This window comes from Carassius gibelio, chromosome B19, assembly GCF_023724105.1.
Source record: "Carassius gibelio isolate Cgi1373 ecotype wild population from Czech Republic chromosome B19, carGib1.2-hapl.c, whole genome shotgun sequence".
Classification (NCBI taxonomy): Eukaryota; Metazoa; Chordata; class Actinopteri; order Cypriniformes; family Cyprinidae; genus Carassius; species Carassius gibelio.
Genome location: NC_068414.1, coordinates 18,775,502 through 18,794,195, shown reverse-complemented (window position 1 = coordinate 18,794,195; position 18,694 = coordinate 18,775,502). Strand labels below are relative to the sequence as shown.

Below are 18,694 nucleotides of genomic sequence, written 5' to 3'. Positions count from 1 at the left end.
TGCATTGAAAAATGGTATAACATTCTTAACTGTCACTGTAAAGGACGATGTGTGCCGTTATTAAGCAGTCAATCACTGATGACCAAGCCTACAGTGCGAGTCTTTAAAATAACTCGCACTCCCATAATTCCTCCGCCGCGTTGATGCATTGTGGGTAATTTTACGTGACGCGAGGAAACGGGTATTATGATTATTTCCTGTAGTCACACCAAGAAAACGCACGTTTTTTTAAAAAACTCTTTCATTACTGACCGCAATAATCTGCTAAGGGCACATTTGTTGTACGTTTGAACGCTGGTCTTTTTTTTATCGCAGAGCTTTGGCTGTTAAAGCAGACGCGATGACCCAGAGATTCTTATTTAACGCTTCTCTACTTTACAAAGACATTTGCCCTGAGCAGTCGCGCTTTCTCATGTAAGTAACGTTACTTTTCAGTTTTTCTAAACTTTGCATATTATACGGATCATGATCAGCGTGGATTTTGAACATGCTGTTCTTCACATGCTCTTCGCCATGCTTTTCTGCTGTAATGTTAGGAAGTTACCAGTAGATGGCAGGCTACTCATCTTTAACATTTAGGGATTTTGTGTTGTATTTGAATACGTTTAGAGATATATTACGTTATAAACATTACTTATCATTTATTTTTAGATTAGATAACTGATAAACGGAACCATTTTTTTATTTCTGCTTTTTGGCACAATGCATTTTAGTAAACATAACAGTGGAAATGCAATATACCTGATACATATATTGATGACCGTAATCACATAATAGCAATAAAAAATCTTGTTTTTAAAAGTACGCACTTGTTTTTATTATTATTTATAACAACAAGTACAGTACTAATAATGACGATGATAATGGTTATTGTTATTAATTTAAATACAAATTATTATTTGTGGATATTGTTACTACTATTGTTGTTGTTTTTAATAATAATAATATTTATGCAACATTGTTTTGTAATCCTAATAGTCATTGAAATGTAATTTAATCTGTGTTTTGTGTTAAATGTAATCGTTAAACCTAAAATTATGCAAAAATCTGATTTTATTAGTTGCATTAATGTTAGTAAATATTCCTCAGTAAACTTTCCCGGTTGTCTCAGATAGGGTAAAATATTTTAGCAATGTTTTCAAGTGCAGTTCCAGTCATCATATTTACACATTTGTGGACATAATAGCATCAGTAGCAGAAATGCACCATCAAGGTAATGAAATAAACACGTGCACTCAAATCTCATCAGCTAAACAGTGCGTTGCTCATTTGATAGTTTTTGTTTACTGTGGTTAATCATCATTAAACACTTCTTCCTTTAATATTAAAAGTGGATGGAAAATGTCTTCTCTCTGTTGAAAACCCAATAGTGACTAAACACCATATATACCAGTGTTTTAGTGTAACAATGAAATCCAAATGAACAGGATTACAGCTTCAGTTAAAACTGTTTTTAATTCATAATAATAATTATTAGTAGTATCTAGATAGTAAGTGTAATCTGTTCATTCTTTTCAAGGGCAGCTAATTCAAATATATCATCTGCGTGACACAGAATCTAGTAAATTAATGGTGAAAAGACAAATAAAAATGAGTCTGGTAAAGATTTGCTGAAGTTTTATTTAATGTTTCTGAAGCTGCTATGAATCACGTGTTGTTTTGGATAGTACTAGCAGCAGAGTGAGGGAAGGGCTGTGGCATGTTTTTCTTGGATTAAATGTTTCCTGACCTCATGTTCATGGTCAGTGCGCTGCATGTTTCGAGTGTTAGTTGGCTTGTTGTGCTCAGCGAGTACACAGCACATCTTCACTGACTCACGGGGTAGGCGTTCATGTACGTAAGTTACTGGAATCTTTTGTCTGAATGGATGCGTACCACGAGTCCCCTTTTCGATGAAGTGCACACAGGTTGCGTTTCTTATTTATAAACCACTTGTTAAGCTCACTCTCAGTATCTTCCACAGGTGTCATTGTAAGACACAGAATGCCTGGTTCATTGATAGGGACAAGCTGTTGTTTCTGCTGGAGTATTTAGTGCACTGTAACGGGGGCCGTATTCTCTGTGTTGAATTTTATCTCAAGTGATTTACCAAGAGATTAGTCTTTGTTGATATTATCTTGCTGAGGTAGCACATTGTAAACTGAATTTAAAGGTTCTTTATCTTTGTTCTGACTGAGAGCACTTAAAAGGAGTTGCATTATTAATAGGCAAATTATTAGAGTAGCACAGGGAAGAAGTCATGTGCTTTTTAGGCAGCCTTTGTTTAAAATTAAACAAAACCTCCTTTTGGAATTAAACAAGCTTTATGCAGTTAAACAAAATGATTAAAAACAAAATAAATAAATACCCTTTTAAAAAATAAATAAATAAATAAATAAATAAAATAAATTAGACAAAGAAATGAAGGAAATAATAAATAAGACTCTTAAACCGGCAAACAAACAAACAAAAATATTTTTTTTTATATCAAAAGGCAATATACAACCTTTAATACAATGGAACAAAAACAATGAAATAAAACCAAAACAAATAAATACTTCAGAAAGTTTCTGAAAAGCTATAAATTAAACAAAATAATAAAAACAGATCAATGAAATAAACAAATAAATAAAAAAAGTGCTGTGTGATTGTTTCCTATCCTAACTTTGTCAAATAAGCAAAATAATAAAATCAAACAAAGCAATGGAACAAACCAAAAATCTAATCTTTGAGAATTAATTCAGTCGAAAAAGAAAAGCACCGATGAATTTGTTCATTGTTTGGATGACATTTATCAGATTTTATAACATGTTTTATTCATTTTATTCATGTTCACTACCCAGATAATGGCTCCATGTCTTATCATTGGGAACAACATCTGTGGCATGCTGTGAAATATCCTCTGTGGCATCACAAACAGTTGCAGATGATGGGACAGTGGATGATTAGAATTAAAAACCCTGCCCCCCTTAACATGCACATGCCACACAATAACAACACCCAGCTTTTAGCAATGTGAACTAATTTTAGACAGGATTGTGAAGCTTAGATAAAACAGGGAGGCAGAACATCACCATGTCCAAAAATAGGGTTCACACACACAAAGTCTCGAGGGAAATTAAAGCCACTGGGAAGTCATGGCCATGAGTTCAGGCCACTGACGGGCTGTGTGTACAACTCTTTGACCTCAGTATTTTTGTACATAATAATTCTTACTAAGTCTTCCTAAGAATAATTTTACTTTTAGTATTCAACAGAATTTTGAGCATATCAGAGAACAGCACTGGGAAGTAGTGAGAAATCTCTGCCGCAGAGTTTTCACCCTGTGTGTAGGAATCAATAAGATATAAACAGACCGCAGTGTTACTCCATCAGATCGGGAGTGAGACCTCTCGCAAGCTCATAAATGATTCATAAGCTGCCATATTTGAGTCGAACTCCTGTAAAGTCTAAGTTTTAAAGACTAACTTTTTTTTACTGCTTTTTCATTGCAGGCAAAGGCATCAGAGCATTGGTAAGTTTCAGCTTTGTCATTTATATTAACAGACTCGTATGGGGTTTTAAAGTGCTTATTTGAATCTAGTCCCAAATCTATATAAAGCCTTGTAGGCAACCGAACAGACAGTTGGTTTTGAAATGGAACGGTAAACCAAGTTAAACCCATTAAGTCCGACCACATTTCCTGATGTAAAACTAGAGTCCATTTCTACGGCCTTCACAAACCTCAAAGATGGCCCGACAGACGGGTAGGATGACCACATATTGGAAAAGCTGTCCAAAATGCCAAACCATCCTCAGAATAGAGCATCGCATCACCTGTTTTATTTTAACCAGTTGCCATGCCAAAAACCTCCACTGTATTTCTCTCTCCACTCCAGCGTCTGCCCTGCCGGTGTCTATGATCTGCCCCTTCTGTTTCCAGTGGAGACAGCTGGGCAATCATCACGTGCGTCTGCGGCCCAAGCGGAAGCCCACAGCCACGGTTAGGAGACTTCTGAAGAGGGAGTCGGCAGGAAAGAGACTGAGCGCAGAACAGACTGTAGTCCTACAAAAATTTAAAAGGGCCTCCAATGCTCTGGTGAGGTCACGTGCACCTGTTTTATGTCCTCTTCAGTTTAAATTTCATCTCTTTATGTCGACCAAGTCTGTTCTGTCCATTCCTTAAAGAGAATTGAGATTTTAAACTAGGAAGAACAAACACTATGTTGCCATATATGTACATACCTCTCAAAAGCTTGGGTTAGTCACCACTGTTTAAAAAAATCAAAAAAGACATTTATTTTGAAAACTTTCTTGGTGTCCACAAAAATGTTAAGCAGCACAATATTTGTTTCTTGAGCACAAAATCATCATATTCAAATGGTTTCTGAAGGATCATGTGAAGAATGGAGTAATGGTGCTGAAAAGTCAGCTTTATCATCGCATGAAGAAAATTACATTTAAAAATGCATTCGGATAGAAAATAGCTATTTTTAAATTGTAATAATATTTCACAATAATATATTGTTTTTACTATATTTGGATTAAATAAATGGAGTTTTCTTTCAAATACATAAAAAAAAAAATCTTACCCCAAACATTTGAATAGTGGTGTACAAATAAGGGAAAAAATATTCAATCTATGATAACAGCACACAGTTGTTCATACATTTGTAGTACATTTTTTGTTTTAATCTGAGAAAAAAAAAATCTTTCAAAAAAGCAAAAAACTAAATCTTACCGACTTGAAGCATTTGAGCATTTGAGCAGTTATATATATATATATAAATATACAATAGTGGGCAGAAAAGCAGCATCATAAATTACACTTAAATATCCAGTCAAAAATAGTTTTTGATGCATAACCGTAACACTAAATATGGGACATTTTAATTCAAGAAACATTTTATCCTTTTTTTATCAGTAGCTTTTACTTAAAGCCTTTCCTGAATGTAGTTTTAATACATTAGCTATGCTTTTTTAATGCACCTTATAATTTATTGTACAATCTCATGAATAATTGTAACCACAGTTAACAAAAAACTTATTCATTAAATTCATAATTGTTTAACTATGCATTTTAAATTTGGTTATAATTATTAACGACAAGATTTAATGTATTGCAGTGCACGTTATGAATAAATATAATGCATTATAGCCTTTAATAACACTTTATAATGCACTATACATAAAGGCTTTAATGAAAGTGTTAGGAAGACAGGAAATTATGGGTGAAAGAGGTGGAAGGGGATCGGGACATGACATAGGTCAGACTCCACATTGGGGTCCTTGTGAAGCAGCAGCTCTTGCGTATCTGATCTCATTTGGTTTTTGAACCCCATGCTTGCTAGACTTCCATTGTGAGTGAAAACTAAAGGACACGATAAAACAATAGTCCAGTAATTGAACATTCGTTTGAAAATAAACCTAGATTTCTCTTTGTCTGCTGCTCTTTCAGTAGACACGGACAGGATCATTGACGTGGCTCTAAAAGCAGTTCCCATTAACTGAATGAATGCACTGTAGTACTGATGCACTCTTAGAAGACTGTAGGGCACAATTAAACACTTAAAAGGCTTTGGACGGTTAGCCAGGAGTATGATTTCTATGTTTAGAGATATGGTTATAGACTATCACGTTAATTATCATTCATCAGACAGAAAGGCATTAATCACGCACAGAAACACTCCTTTTATAGTGATTCATTTAGCATCAGATGACTTTGATCTGAAAGCCAGGAATGATGATTTAGAGCAGAAATGTTCCTATTTTCTGAGGCTCTTCTGAAGTGTGACTGGATCAGTTGGGTGATTGGGGGTGTTTAGTGAAATGTGGATATTTGTAGAAGTATTTACCCCAGGAAAGCACCGCTACGGAGGTCTACGTGCTGGTGTACACGGATGAATAGCTGCATGCTGTGCGAGGCTCGTGGTTCTGGGGGTGGAGGGGTAGGCATTAGACTGCTAGATTCTGTGCACATTGTTGGCGTGTGTTTCTCTGCAGGAGAGGAACATTTTGGCAAGGCCAATAAATGAACTTGATAGACAGCCAGTGTCAGCAGAGTTCTTTTCTGTTAACTGTGCCTTATTTTTCCATAATATAGTAAATGGGACAGTGTTAGCTGGGAGGGAAACAGCATTCAGGGCACTTTCAAGGCAATCATTTCTTTTGTGTAGGTCATGGCAGATCAATTTGCTCTGTTTGTTAGCTTTGAATAGTTGATTTGTCAGATTGAATTGAAAAAAAGAGTTGCAATAAATTTAAATTAAAATCAGCTTTTTTTTGTTAATCAAATAAATTTAGACTTAATGAGCATTAAATTTATAATAACATTAGACTTTTTTTTTGTACATTTGAAAATCATTGTTTATTTTAACCTGTGTCTGTAAGTTCTCGACGTCCATCACTTCTAAATGGTAATTGTCCATCATGTCTTGTATTTGGCAACAAATTAAGACGTGAATAGTCAATTTGTTTTATTAGTATTATTTAATTTTCCATTTGCATCCTAAACATTTCTGTAATCATGATTGCATAGTAGTATAACATTTCAATTTTCATTAAAAAGGTTTACTGTACAAAAAGTATCATTAATCGTCATAGAAAATTCTGTGAAATAAAATGTCTGAAGCATGATTAATAAGTTCCCTATTGTAAAATGCTAATTGTGTGACTCATTGTGGTGGGTGTAAATGAGTTAATTCCTGGTGTTGGCGTCTGTTGAATTGTGGTATTTGTCGTTGAGTGGAAGCTCTTGGCCTTGAACTTTGAAATCAGTCAGAGCCACACAGTCTCTAGCAGCGAAATGCTTGACATGCTGTGGCTTGTGACAGCTCTACCAGGTCTTTAGCAAGTTATTTTAAGTATCCTTTTTAATATACTTGTTGGCCTGAGAGAGATTAATGCCCGTTTCATCTTCTCAAACATGTGTAGTATATGGATTTGTGTAAAACTCAAGTATTTTAGATGTTCGTTTTTAGCATGGCTTGCTAGGTGATTCCACTCTTTTGAACTGCTGTATGCATACTGAATACAAGCGTGTATCTGCGCATTCAAGATGGTGTGGAGTTCAAGTGCTCCCAATAGACTCTTCTTAGCTGAATCTAGACTGTTTCTCAGTTTTCTTACTTATAATATGCACAAATGGATACTAGATACAGAAATATTTTGTCACATGCTACATTATGAAACCATATGCATCTATAGCTGAATTAATCACCTTACAATTCATTATTTCTTCATCACCCAAAAAAGAAAATTATGTGGTCATATACTCTCATTAATCTTAGAAGAAAAAAACTAATTAAGACAGTGTTAATAAAAACTGAGAGGTTTCTGACCTTTCACTGAATGTCAAGGAAACTAAAACTTAGATTAACCAAAGTCTTAAGGGTTTGGAATGACATTAGAGTGAGTAAACGTTTTACTTTAAGTTCACAGTTTTTTAAATCGTTCTCTCTGCTTTTTTGGAACAGAATGTTCTCAAACTCCTTTTCTGTGCAAAAGGGCTTTCGAGTCACAGATGCATGGGCACCTTCTTTAAAAATGCAATGGAAATGGGTCGGAGCGTCTTTGCCAAGAAATGGTATTTTCAACATACCATGGTTTGTGGTGCACTAATCACATTTCATGTCCTATTTAGGATAGATAGTATGCAAATTTCATGCAGTGCTGCCTCTGCTGCTGCAGTTCCTTTGTTATCGCCACCTTTTGATTTGGAAAGGTTCCACACCTCCAACAGAAAGCTCAGATGTTGCTTGTGCATCTTTCAACATTTTGGGAAGCATCTGTGCCAGCAGCCTTGGCTTTTTCCAGCATACATTTAATGTAGGTTATGCTTGATGTGTGTGACATCCTGTTTTCTCCTCGGGGAGAGAATCAGTGATGCAGCTTTTCCATGTTTGGTCAATGGGAATGGGCGTACCACAGATCGATTGGCCCTAGAAAGCATATCAATAGCTGAACACACACACACACACACACATTACTTGGTCAGGCTTGCATATCAAGGGCATCTGTGGAATCTAGAATCTCAGGAGCAAGGTCAGAGACGACAGTCTAGCCCAGCTTGTGGCTGCTGGGTTGAGGGTATTTCAGGATCCTGGAGTATTAATAGAACACAAAAAGCCCATCTGCTGGACTGATATGTGTGTGAGAGAAATGCAAAGTGTCGGGAAATGTTTAGAAATCGAGGGGTGGATTGGTAAAAAAATAATTAAACTTCATGTCTAATGCATTTATAAAGGTTAACATGTAGATTTGCAGAAAAGGCTTATGTCATATATCCATACAAGTTTTATATCATGAAAATATTCACTATCTTTTACAGGTAATGTATAGCTTATCTATAACTCAAAGGTCTGAGGCCACAGTGAAAGTCATAAACAAGGAATAAACAGATGTGTAAAGTAGTTTTTTTTAACATTATGCATACATTATGTAAAATCACGTTGGAGTAAGAACAAACTGTGAGAAATTGAGACAAACCCAATAGTAAGACATTATGAAATTCATATAAACTGTTAAATTAGAAAACTTTTGGGCCCCCACTGTACATGTGCATTCATTTCGGCATATTGGAAGAAACCTCTGGCAATATTGTTATTCCATTCATGACCCTTCACCCTGCTCTGGATGAATCTATATACAGTCATTCCAGCTTTGTTTTGCTTTCTCTGTTTGTTTCCGTTCTCTTGACAGCTGCTATGAACTGATTGCATGAACCCCTCACGACTCGAGGGAGCCAGCATAAACATGCCTGATAAAGGCTTGTGAATTCTCACTGCCTTACATATACATCGATGGAACTCTTGTTTACCAACATTCTTCCAAAATATCTAATTTAGGGTTCCACAGAAGAAAGGAAGTCATCAACTCTTTATTTGTAACACTAAAAAAAGACATTTTCAAGAATTCTGGAAACTAAAAGTTCTATTTTTGGTTGATTTTTTTTTTTTAATTATTATTATTATTAGCTGAGGCATGAATCCAGATGATTTCCTTGGTAATTTAAGTTGCCTCTATTGGAAATACCACACATGTTGTGTATTAATTGTTGTAAGTGTCCCTCCTCATCAGGCTTCTTAACTAGCTTAACCAGCATGAATATCTTAAAGAACAGGCTTCACAAGAAACAACATATGGGCTGTCCAGCTTGTTTCGCTGGAGAACGACACCATTGTGCTGATCCACCAACATAAACCCATATGGCCCAGCGTGAGTTGACCTAAACTGAACCTTTTCAGAAGGGTCATTTAGCCCAGAACTTTCCTTATAGGAACAAAGGAATAGAAAACTGGTCAGGAATGACATCCCTACCATCTCTCTGAATCCGTCCTGTCTTTCACAGTGTTTATCCCAAGGATTCATTTTCAGCCCAGATGTCGGACATCTCTGTTTTGAGAATTGTGTTTATGTCCCTGTTTAATAGGCTGAACTTGATCATGGGGAATGATCTATTTTGGTGTTGAGCTGTGTGGTGGAGATTAAAGGATATGCCAGAATCTTTATGTGGACAATCGCTCAACTTTTAAAGCAGTGGTTAACTAGTATTTCAGTTTCCTACTTTGGCTTAATCTTGATATCATGTTCTCCTAAAGCTCTTTGGTTAGTGTGGTCAGTTTTGTAGTCAGATGCCAAAGCTTTGATATATTTATTTAGCCTAACAAGATGAAAATAGACTACTTTGGGGGTATATTTGATTTGTATACATGTTAGATATTCACGCCAGATCGGCAGTGATTTTCACTGAATAATAGTTTTTTTCTTGTATGAGGAAAAAAAAGGTAACATTTTAGTATCGGGACCAATTCTCACTATTAACTAGTTGCTTATTAGCATGCCTATTACTAGCATAAATGCTGTTTATTAGTATTTATAAAGTGCATATTCTGTATGACCATATTCTACATCCCTAATCCTGCCCATTACCTAAACTTAACAACTAACTTACTATTAATAAACAGCAAATAAGGAGTTTATTAAGGTTAAAATCATAGTTAACGGTTTGTAAATCATGAGAATTGGACCTAAAATATGACCGAAACGTTTTTATTTATTCACATTCAAACTATCTTTACTTAGTCCACAGTTCATATTTATCATGTGCGGTATAAAACATACCACATTATTAAAAGAGAATAAATATGTATTATTTATTGTTTGGCAACTTTTTAAAGAATTTTCTGTAGAATTCCATAAAGGATTGTTTGGATATTACAGAACATTCCTTCAGTTAGGAGTCAGTCAGATAGACTCCGCCCCCCACTGCAGCTGATTGGCTGTTGCTGCTCTTTATATCTCCAGACTTGAAGGGTGCTGTAGTAAACATAGCTGCTCTCACATACATGACTGGATCATTTTAAATAATCTACATTTCAGCTTGGCCACCTCAACAAGCAATGGCTGCGTTTGTGTCGGTGAGTCCAGTTCCACACAGAAGGGTGTGTCATTTGTGCAGTTTGTGTTTGACTCACTTGTATTTGTTAGAGTAATGCAACAATGTAAACCTCTGTTTAGGATTTTAAAATGAGCCACTGAAAGGTTTTTCTTGTGTAGAACAATTACTCAAAAAAAAAAGAAAAAGAAAAAAGTTTGGGGTCATTCAGATTTTAATGTTTTTGAAAGTCTCTTTTACTCACCAAAACAGTGTTTATTTGATCAGAAATACAGTATTGATGTGAAAATAATTATAATTGGCTATTTCAATATAGTAAAATATATATATATATATATATATATATATATATATATATATATATATATATATATATATATATATATCAGAAATACAGTATTGATGTGAAAATAATTATAATTGGCTATTTCAATATAGTAAAATATATATATATATATATATATATATATATATATATATATATATATATATATATATATATATATATATATATATATATATATATATATATATATTCATTCATTCATTCTCAGGATTCTTTAAATGGAAAGTTTGAAAGTGCTGCTTTCTATTTGAAATATACATTTCCGTAACATTATAAATGTCTTTACTGTCACTTCTGATTAATTTATAATTTGTTTATTAGTGTATAGAGAAGCATAAAGAAGAAGATTATGGTGTATGTAAGGCATAAGAGTCCATAGTCGTGTGTCCGAGTGGAAGTTTGGAAGTGCCAGGGCTTGGTCAGCTTAATTTAGTGCTAGTCTCTGGCAGTTTCTGGCTGTTTAGATGGCATGTGTTCAGTGAACTCATAGCCTGTACCTTGCTGTAAATAGAGCTCACGTTCATATACAGTGTGTAAAATACTTGAGATAAGTGTTCCTAAGTGTCAGCAACACCTGGCTTTCATGGTATAAAACTTGTTAGCATAATAGTATAACAACACAAAAAGCAAGACGTTTGTTTAATATGTTGGTTTTACATGTGTTAAACAATGAACTGTTTTGCCATTGCATTTGATTTTTGCAATTTTGTCGGGGATTCTAGTCCATGTGAAAAGACTGAGCTAACCTGAGAGACTGGAGTATGTGGCTGTCAATACTATTCATTTCCATAGACTGTTCATACCAGTATTTGAATTTCACTTTTAAGATCAAGAGTACATCTAATGCCAGATGAGCTTTATCTCTTCAGATTCGGTTTTGGTAGTTATTTTTGTATTCAGATATTCAGTTATATAATGTAGAGCGTTAAAAAAGATTCTCTATCTAGAATTGTATGTATGAACTTCGTCTGCAACTATAGGCCTATTGATATAATAAAATGCATTGTCTCGAAAAAAAAAAAAAGTGTATATATATATATATATATATATATATATATATATATATATATATATATATATATATATATATATATATATAAATATTAAATAATATATATTTCTTATTTATTTTTAAGTCTCAGCAGGAAAGTAATAGGAATGCACTGGCATGATGCAAAAACATTTTATTATTTTACCACCATTTAATTATGATGCTTTCTTCTCTTAGATGGCAATGTGTCACACCTGTAATAAGGTGTCCAGGCAACCAGGAATGAATCGGGAGCTTTTGACTACCTTGTCAAGGATCCGAAGTACCCCAGGAAGTGCAGGCAAACACAGAACTCCACAGTCAGCCAACAAGTCTACTCCAAAATCTGTAATAGACCGAACACCGAGTGGCACACCAAGGTAAGCTACTCTTAGTGAACGTGTATGCTACAAGTCTACATAGAACTAGCTTTTAAAGCATCCATTAAAACGATTTATGCAATTCTTTCATTCCGCAGGTCAGTATCTTCAAACACCAGCTCGTCGTCATCAAAGCCTGGCAGTGCGAAGTCGTCGCCTTTCGCTCGCCTCAAAAAGATCCTCATGCTGGAAAACAAACAGCAGAGCAAGAAAGGTGGTCTGAAGGACTTCCTCTCATCTCTCTGAAGACCTCAGGGACATTAACATGAAAGACTCTGGCCCACTTTGAGTGGAGTTGCTAAAATTCAGTGCAGGAAACTTGATCACTCCTCCTTTTGTATTACCTTGCCACGTAGTGGGGGAGACATTAGGCTGGATTGTATTGAAGGACGGGTTAATATTGAACAGAACATCTCCTTTTCTTCTGTCAAGTGTCTGTTTCTGAATCCTTCTGGATGAGCGGGGAAAAAGTACTTCTGTAGGGGAGTGTAACTTGTGCTACAGAACCATGCTGTGATTTTTATTTTTAAATTTGCCATTTATTTTCATGGTCCCACATATTGCTCATTTTTGTATAAGAAAGATAACCTTTATATGTTGTGTGTTTAATGTTCATTTTTGTACACTTTGAATTCACATTTATATCCGCAGCTCTTAGTTTGGATCACTGATATTAAAACAAGCATTGTCTTTACCCTTTGCTTACACACTGATTTATTATTTTATTTTTAAATGCAAAATTTGTGCTGGGTTGTTTACATTTGATGGCTTATTTGTTGTCAAACTATGTAGCAAAAGACCAAAAATATTTCATATGGACTATTCTCAATACATTTTAAAAGAGAGGTGATGTTTTTGTCTTGTTTGATCTTTGATGGATCATTTTCAATAAAAAAGTAAAATAATGGAGTCTGTCTGTTTTAGTCCCCTTGAGAGTCAATGAAAACTATTTTGGCTTCAAACTGTAAAATAATAGATCTTTAAAAGGAATATTGATGTACTTGTGTTAATACATGTACAAAACTGCAATCACAAAATAAATCATAGTCCTTAATACATAGACACTCCAAGTTTCTGTTAATATAAATGTTCAAAAACCAGCATTTTTATCATAATTACAGCATAAACACCCCTCAAAACTATTTGTGCCTATATGCAGGGTTCTTTGAAATATTAAATTGGATAATAGTGAAAAAGCACTAATTGAGCACTTCAGGTTTTTAGACATTGTATTACTGATTAACATTAATATTATACATGCACTTTCGTTCAAATGCAAACATTTATGTACAGTTATGCATACATTAAAAAGGAAAACAAACCTACAGAAAAAAAAGAGTATAAAATAAAAAGGGGACAATAATATAAAAATACGAAGATATAAAAATATCAAATAAACACTTTCTTATTCAAAGAGTCTCTAATACAGTCTATGTACAGCTTAGTTTCATGGAACTACATTTTTTGTCAAAAATATAAGTACGTTAATTCAGTAAAGGCACATTTCGTCCTCTTTAGATTATTCAGTGAGGCCAGAAAGTAAATATTTTCCCATACAAAATAAAAAGATCCTAAACTAACAAATTAAAAAAAAAAAAGTATTGTTAGATGTATGTATCGTACGTCACAATATAACTCTCGTTTCGATATCACTGAACACGTCTTGCACATAGACAGTAAAATAAATTCAGACTTTTATTTTGACATCTCCTGCCGATCCACTGATCTCGCTCTTTCACCCGGAAGTTGTCAAGCGCTCATATGTGCCTTTACAATCATTATTACCTTAAAATCTTAACTTTTTTGGACATGGTATGTGGTTAAATATTTAAAAGAAATAATCTCTAATGAATGTACAATGTCAGGTCGCAAACGAAGCCGAGAGCACCGCGAGGACAGACATGAACGAAAGAAACATAAGGAAACAAAACAAGACGAAGACGAATTCCATAACCAGACCAGAAAACTGATTCACGAGGTGCAGAAACTCAAGCATGTCGAGACTTTGTGAGTATTTGCTGCGTTGGTAGCGCTTTTGAAGAATGTTTATAATCTGGACTTTTTTATGGTTTTACAAAAGTTGCTCGGTTTTCCTGTATGTAACGTTATTTCTACGATTTTTCCCTTTCAGCTATGAAAATCCTCCGCCTGGGCTCATAAAGGTTCGGCCATAGTTTGAAGTGCTCCAGTTTCATCATAAACTAGTTGTTTTGGCCCTCTTTTACAATATGTGATCAGAGATTGCATTACAAATAAGCTTTTGAGTGAGCATTTTGCAATACATGCAGAATTGCTTTTGCAGGACGAGGATGACAGACCAGAGGACTGTATCCCTGATGACCCTGGAAATGAGGACGCGAGGAGTTTTTTGGCTCATGCTCCCACCAAAGGACTGTGGATGCCTCTGGGCAAAGAGGTGAAGGTCATGCAGTGTAAGCAAAACTTCTCTCTTTAAAAAGAGGTATGCCAGAAGTGGTATTGTGGTGTCGATCAAGGTCATTGGCAAATCTTATGTGCACAAACTTGTGTGTGTGTGTGTGTGTGTGTGTGTGTGTGTGTGTAGGCTGGAGATGTAAGAATTATGGCCACAGAACAGGAGACAGAGAATGTCCTTTCTTCATCAAAGGCAACCAGAAACTGGAGCAGTTCAGAGTGGTGAGTAACATTAATGTGCTACTTTTACACTGCTGCAGTCATTTATCAGAAGCCATTTATCTAAAAGCATGTATATGCAGCATTTAGAGGTCTTGAGTTGTCATGGTTAACCCAAGAAGCATCAGCTTTTCTGATACCTAATAAAATCTTAAATGAATTATGTTAATTTTTTTCTGAGGTTCATGCATGTCATTTAGTTTTTCATGACCATTTTTCAATCTGACCATTAAAATGAAAACATTATTTTCCTGTGCTTATTCACATGCTATGGTTTTGCTTTTTATGGGGAAGTCATGGCCTAGTGGTTAGAGAGTTTGACTCCTAACCCTAAGGTTGTGGGTTCTTGGGCACGCAATACCATGACTTAGGTGCCCTTGAGCAAGGCACCGAACCCCCAACTGCCCCCCTGCCACCGCAGAATAAAAGGCTGCCCACTGCTCCGGGTGTGTGTTCACGATGTGTGTGTGTTCACTACTGTGTGTGTGTGCACTTTGGATGGGTTAAATGCAGAGCACAAATTCTGAGTATGGGTCACCATACTTGGCTGTATTTCATGTCACTTCCTTTCTTTTTTCCCTTTTAGTTCTTTGCCTTTTTACAAAGTCAGGTGCAAAGCTGCACTCAGTAAATGACTCCAGTCATTTCAGTGGCATAAAAATATGGTTTTATTTACTTTAGAGCAGGTCAACTCAAGTAGAGGTCATATGATCGGCCAAAAACTATTCTTTTATACACACAGAACTGCATTGTTTGTCTTTTTGTGATATTGAATTTAAGCCATTAGGTGGCAGTATAATTCCAAGTGCACTGCCATATCCACAACTAAACATAAAATATTAACTAGAACTTTAAATCTAATCAATATTTTACTCCCATTGCAAGTTTGTTTGAATTGTAATATATTGAACATGAATTGTTTGTGAATGTTTTCACAATTTCTGTCACTTTTAGGCACATGAGGATCCAATGTACGATATCATCCGTGAAAACAAACGCAATGAAAAAGAGATCAGGTACGTTAGGCTTTATTCCATAATTTTATTCCAATTTATATTTATTCCTGTGATGCAATGGTGAGATTTTATTACTTTATTAATGGTGAGATCCTTACTCCAGTCCTAAGTGTCACATGGTCCATCTGATGTGATTTGCTGCTTAAGAAAGGTTTCTTATTATTATCAATGTTAAATACAGTTGTTTATAAATATTTTTGTGGAAACCCTGGTAAATTTTTTTCTAGGATTCTTTGATGGAGAAAAAGAACAGAATTAACTTGAAATATAATTAGTTTGTAATATACATTTCTTACCTATTACTGTTGATCAATTTAATGTGCCTTTAATGAATAAAAGCATTAATGTCTTTTCAAATTTCTACTGACCCCAAACTTTTGAATGGTTGTGTCTGTATATGAGATGATGAGTCTTTAATAATGCCCAGCCTCTGCTAGATCTGCTTATTAATAAAATATTTGTCGAGTTGAGGTCTCTCAGAGGCCAGTGTTGATGAATTGTGTCAGTTCAACAAAAGAAGCCTGTTGCAGACTATTACGTAACTCTTTACTCCACTGTGATTATCTTCTGCAGTGTGGTGACAGGAGCTCTTTCTACACGGGAGTAATTAGAAACTGTTATGTGGGATGCAAACCAAATTTGGGCCGTTTTGACAGGTTATTTTGTTCGTACATCGGCTGAGCTCCACATCCATGCCCCAGAACTGTTAATAAACATTCCCCGCCGGGGGTTCGGCAGTTTGAATTTTTCAGCAGGATGTTGGAAAACAAGGAGTAGCTTGTTAAAAAAAACTTGGAAGTCAGATGCTTTAACGTTGATGCAGTCTTCACAGGATGTAGTGAATGAAAGCAAATCTAAAATGGTTGTGTGGTTCTCAAGGATACACGCCTCTGTTAGAGGTTGTGAACCCTCTGAACAGCAGAGATCTGATGAATTGTTAATAGTTTCAGGTCAGTGTGGCAAAAGCTGTCTGTCAGAATGTGTTTGAGTGTTCTGCTTCCTCTTCAAATCAATACCAATTCCATTTAGTTAAAGATAATAAAGCTCTTATTTGAAATAAGATGATCAAATACAATTGCTCGTATTATAATTTCTTTGCTACTAGCGCCACCAAAAGGAATTGCAAAGATAATGACAGAAATAGATTTAATTAGTTTATATAATGTAAGGATCACATTTTAGGATTTGGTATAAATCATATGTCATATGTATTTACATTTTAGAGTATTTAGTTTATTATTAATAAAAAAATGTTAGTTGTTAACAATAAAAAACAATACACAGTATGTTTGTATAAATGCTTGTATCCCTATAAATATTATTAATATATAAAATATATAAGCAATGCTGAAGACAAAATAAACACACACACAAATATTTGTTTAAATATTGCTTTGCCTTGTAGGATTAGGTTTAAACCATAGAAAAAAGGGGAAAATAAATTATAGAAAAAAAATTAATATATATATATATATATATATATATATATATATATATTATAGTAGAATGATAATAGAAATACACCTAAAAAAATTATATATATATATATATATATATATATATATATATATATGTATGTATGTATATATGCATGCATGTATGTATATATGTATGTAATTTTTTTTTTTTTTTTAAACAAAACATTTCTTTTAGGATTTGGTACAAACAATAATTTATATTTTTAGTTGTCTCACCTAATTATCTGGAATTGGACTATTAAAGAAGATGTGTTTTTTATGTTCAGTGTTGCTTTCTATAAAGAGAACTATTAACTATAGTTTTCTTGTCTTTCTTGTAAACATATTACAATATTAATATCATTTTCTTATGTCTTTTCACCTTTACTGTAGGATCCAGCAGTTGAGACAGCTGCTTCAAGACACCACCTCCGACTCTGACTCCACCTCGTCTTCCTCTGCCTCCTCTGATCACACCCAGAAGAAGAAGAAGAAGAAGAAGAAAGAGAAGAGGAAGAAAGAAAAAAAGAAACACAAGAAAAAGAAGAAGCACAAGGCCAAGGCTAGCGATGACTCAGATGCAGATTAAAACAAGGCCATTGGTGTCTCAGTGTTCATCATAGAAGCTCACAAGGTCTGCAGTAGTGCGTCAGCCCTATCAAATATACACAGGAGACCACCCATCAGTTCCCCAGGCTGTCTTCAGATCCGCTTAATAATGCATGGATTCGTTTAATCCCCCCATCACATTGGAATGCTTAGGATATGTGCATCTCTATCAGATTTTCTTATAGCTGGTTCTTCTCAGACTGTTAACGTGTTTGTACAGAATGCTTTCTGAATGTATGTTGATTTACATTTAGCAAATGTGTCATTGTGAAAATAACTGACGAGAGCTGATGAAACATGCCATCTGCTGTCGTGAACAGTGACGTCCGTAAGTGTCATGTAAATAAATCAATGACTATGGCTTTTTAGCAGCTGCAACTTCTTTTTATGGTAATCTGATATTTTTTTTTTAAGGGATCTTGGCATTTATAGGTTGTTCTAACTCAGATTACATGTGTGAATTAATTTCCTTTATTTAGTGTTTGGGGCTTCTGCATCTGGCTGTGGTACGTAAGCGTAGCCAATTAGCACCTCTTGAATGGCTGACAATGGTTTGCACATCATTTTTGTCACGAGAGAGGCAGCTCGAGAGGGGAGAAGATGCTTTTGCTTTTGCTTTGATCTTGTCACTCATTGCTGATTGTCGTTGGAGTACATGAACCATTTTGTATCAAGATAAATAGTGCATCACATCATCAAAGGAGCCCTTTATAATGCTGCTTCATTTTGTGACTATGTAAATGTATGCTTTTACAAAAGACAAGAATACGATGAATTATTAAATAAGATATCAACTTAATATAGTCTTCAGAATGTGTTCATAGTGGTGATAAAAGCTGGCTTCTCGTGT

The 18,694-nt window shown here is 34.8% G+C and overlaps 2 protein-coding genes across 3 annotated transcripts; both read left to right on the top strand.

The window, feature by feature from the left end:
- Positions 1 to 162: 162 nt before the first annotated feature.
- cb19h18orf21 (chromosome B19 C18orf21 homolog) lies at positions 163 to 13,015 on the top strand. Of its 2 annotated transcripts, XM_052585039.1 has the most exons (6): positions 163 to 181; positions 316 to 414; positions 3,474 to 3,493; positions 3,858 to 4,057; positions 11,929 to 12,110; positions 12,209 to 13,015. In XM_052585039.1, exons 2-6 carry the CDS (start codon positions 341 to 343, stop codon positions 12,354 to 12,356), a joined length of 624 nt encoding a protein of 207 aa, XP_052440999.1. In that variant the 5' UTR covers positions 163 to 181; positions 316 to 340; the 3' UTR covers positions 12,357 to 13,015. The 2 variants fall into 2 exon arrangements, with proteins under 2 accessions (XP_052440999.1, XP_052441000.1); XM_052585040.1 differs by lacking the exons at positions 163 to 181; positions 316 to 414 and adding an exon at positions 1,727 to 1,833.
- Positions 13,016 to 13,826: 811 nt separating this feature from the next.
- rp9 (RP9 pre-mRNA splicing factor) lies at positions 13,827 to 18,643 on the top strand. Its single transcript, XM_052585311.1, has 6 exons — positions 13,827 to 14,117; positions 14,242 to 14,272; positions 14,413 to 14,542; positions 14,674 to 14,765; positions 15,717 to 15,778; positions 17,629 to 18,643. The coding sequence occupies exons 1-6, from the start codon at positions 13,969 to 13,971 to the stop codon at positions 17,822 to 17,824; spliced, it is 660 nt and encodes a 219-aa protein (XP_052441271.1). The 5' UTR covers positions 13,827 to 13,968; the 3' UTR covers positions 17,825 to 18,643.
- Positions 18,644 to 18,694: the final 51 nt, after the last annotated feature.

Bases quoted from the DNA above. Each gene is read 5' to 3' on its own strand.
- cb19h18orf21 (XM_052585039.1), top strand. From the start codon at position 341: ATGACCCAGAGATTCTTATTTAACGCTTCTCTACTTTACAAAGACATT. The intron at 3,494-3,857 runs GTAAGTTTCAGC...TCTCCACTCCAG, and splicing joins GCAAAGGCATCAGAGCATTG to CGTCTGCCCTGCCGGTGTCT. The intron at 12,111-12,208 runs GTAAGCTACTCT...TTCATTCCGCAG, and splicing joins ACACCGAGTGGCACACCAAG to GTCAGTATCTTCAAACACCA.
- rp9 (XM_052585311.1), top strand. From the start codon at position 13,969: ATGTCAGGTCGCAAACGAAGCCGAGAGCACCGCGAGGACAGACATGAA. The intron at 14,273-14,412 runs GTTCGGCCATAG...TTGCTTTTGCAG, and splicing joins CTCCGCCTGGGCTCATAAAG to GACGAGGATGACAGACCAGA. The intron at 14,543-14,673 runs GTAAGCAAAACT...GTGTGTGTGTAG, and splicing joins AGAGGTGAAGGTCATGCAGT to GCTGGAGATGTAAGAATTAT.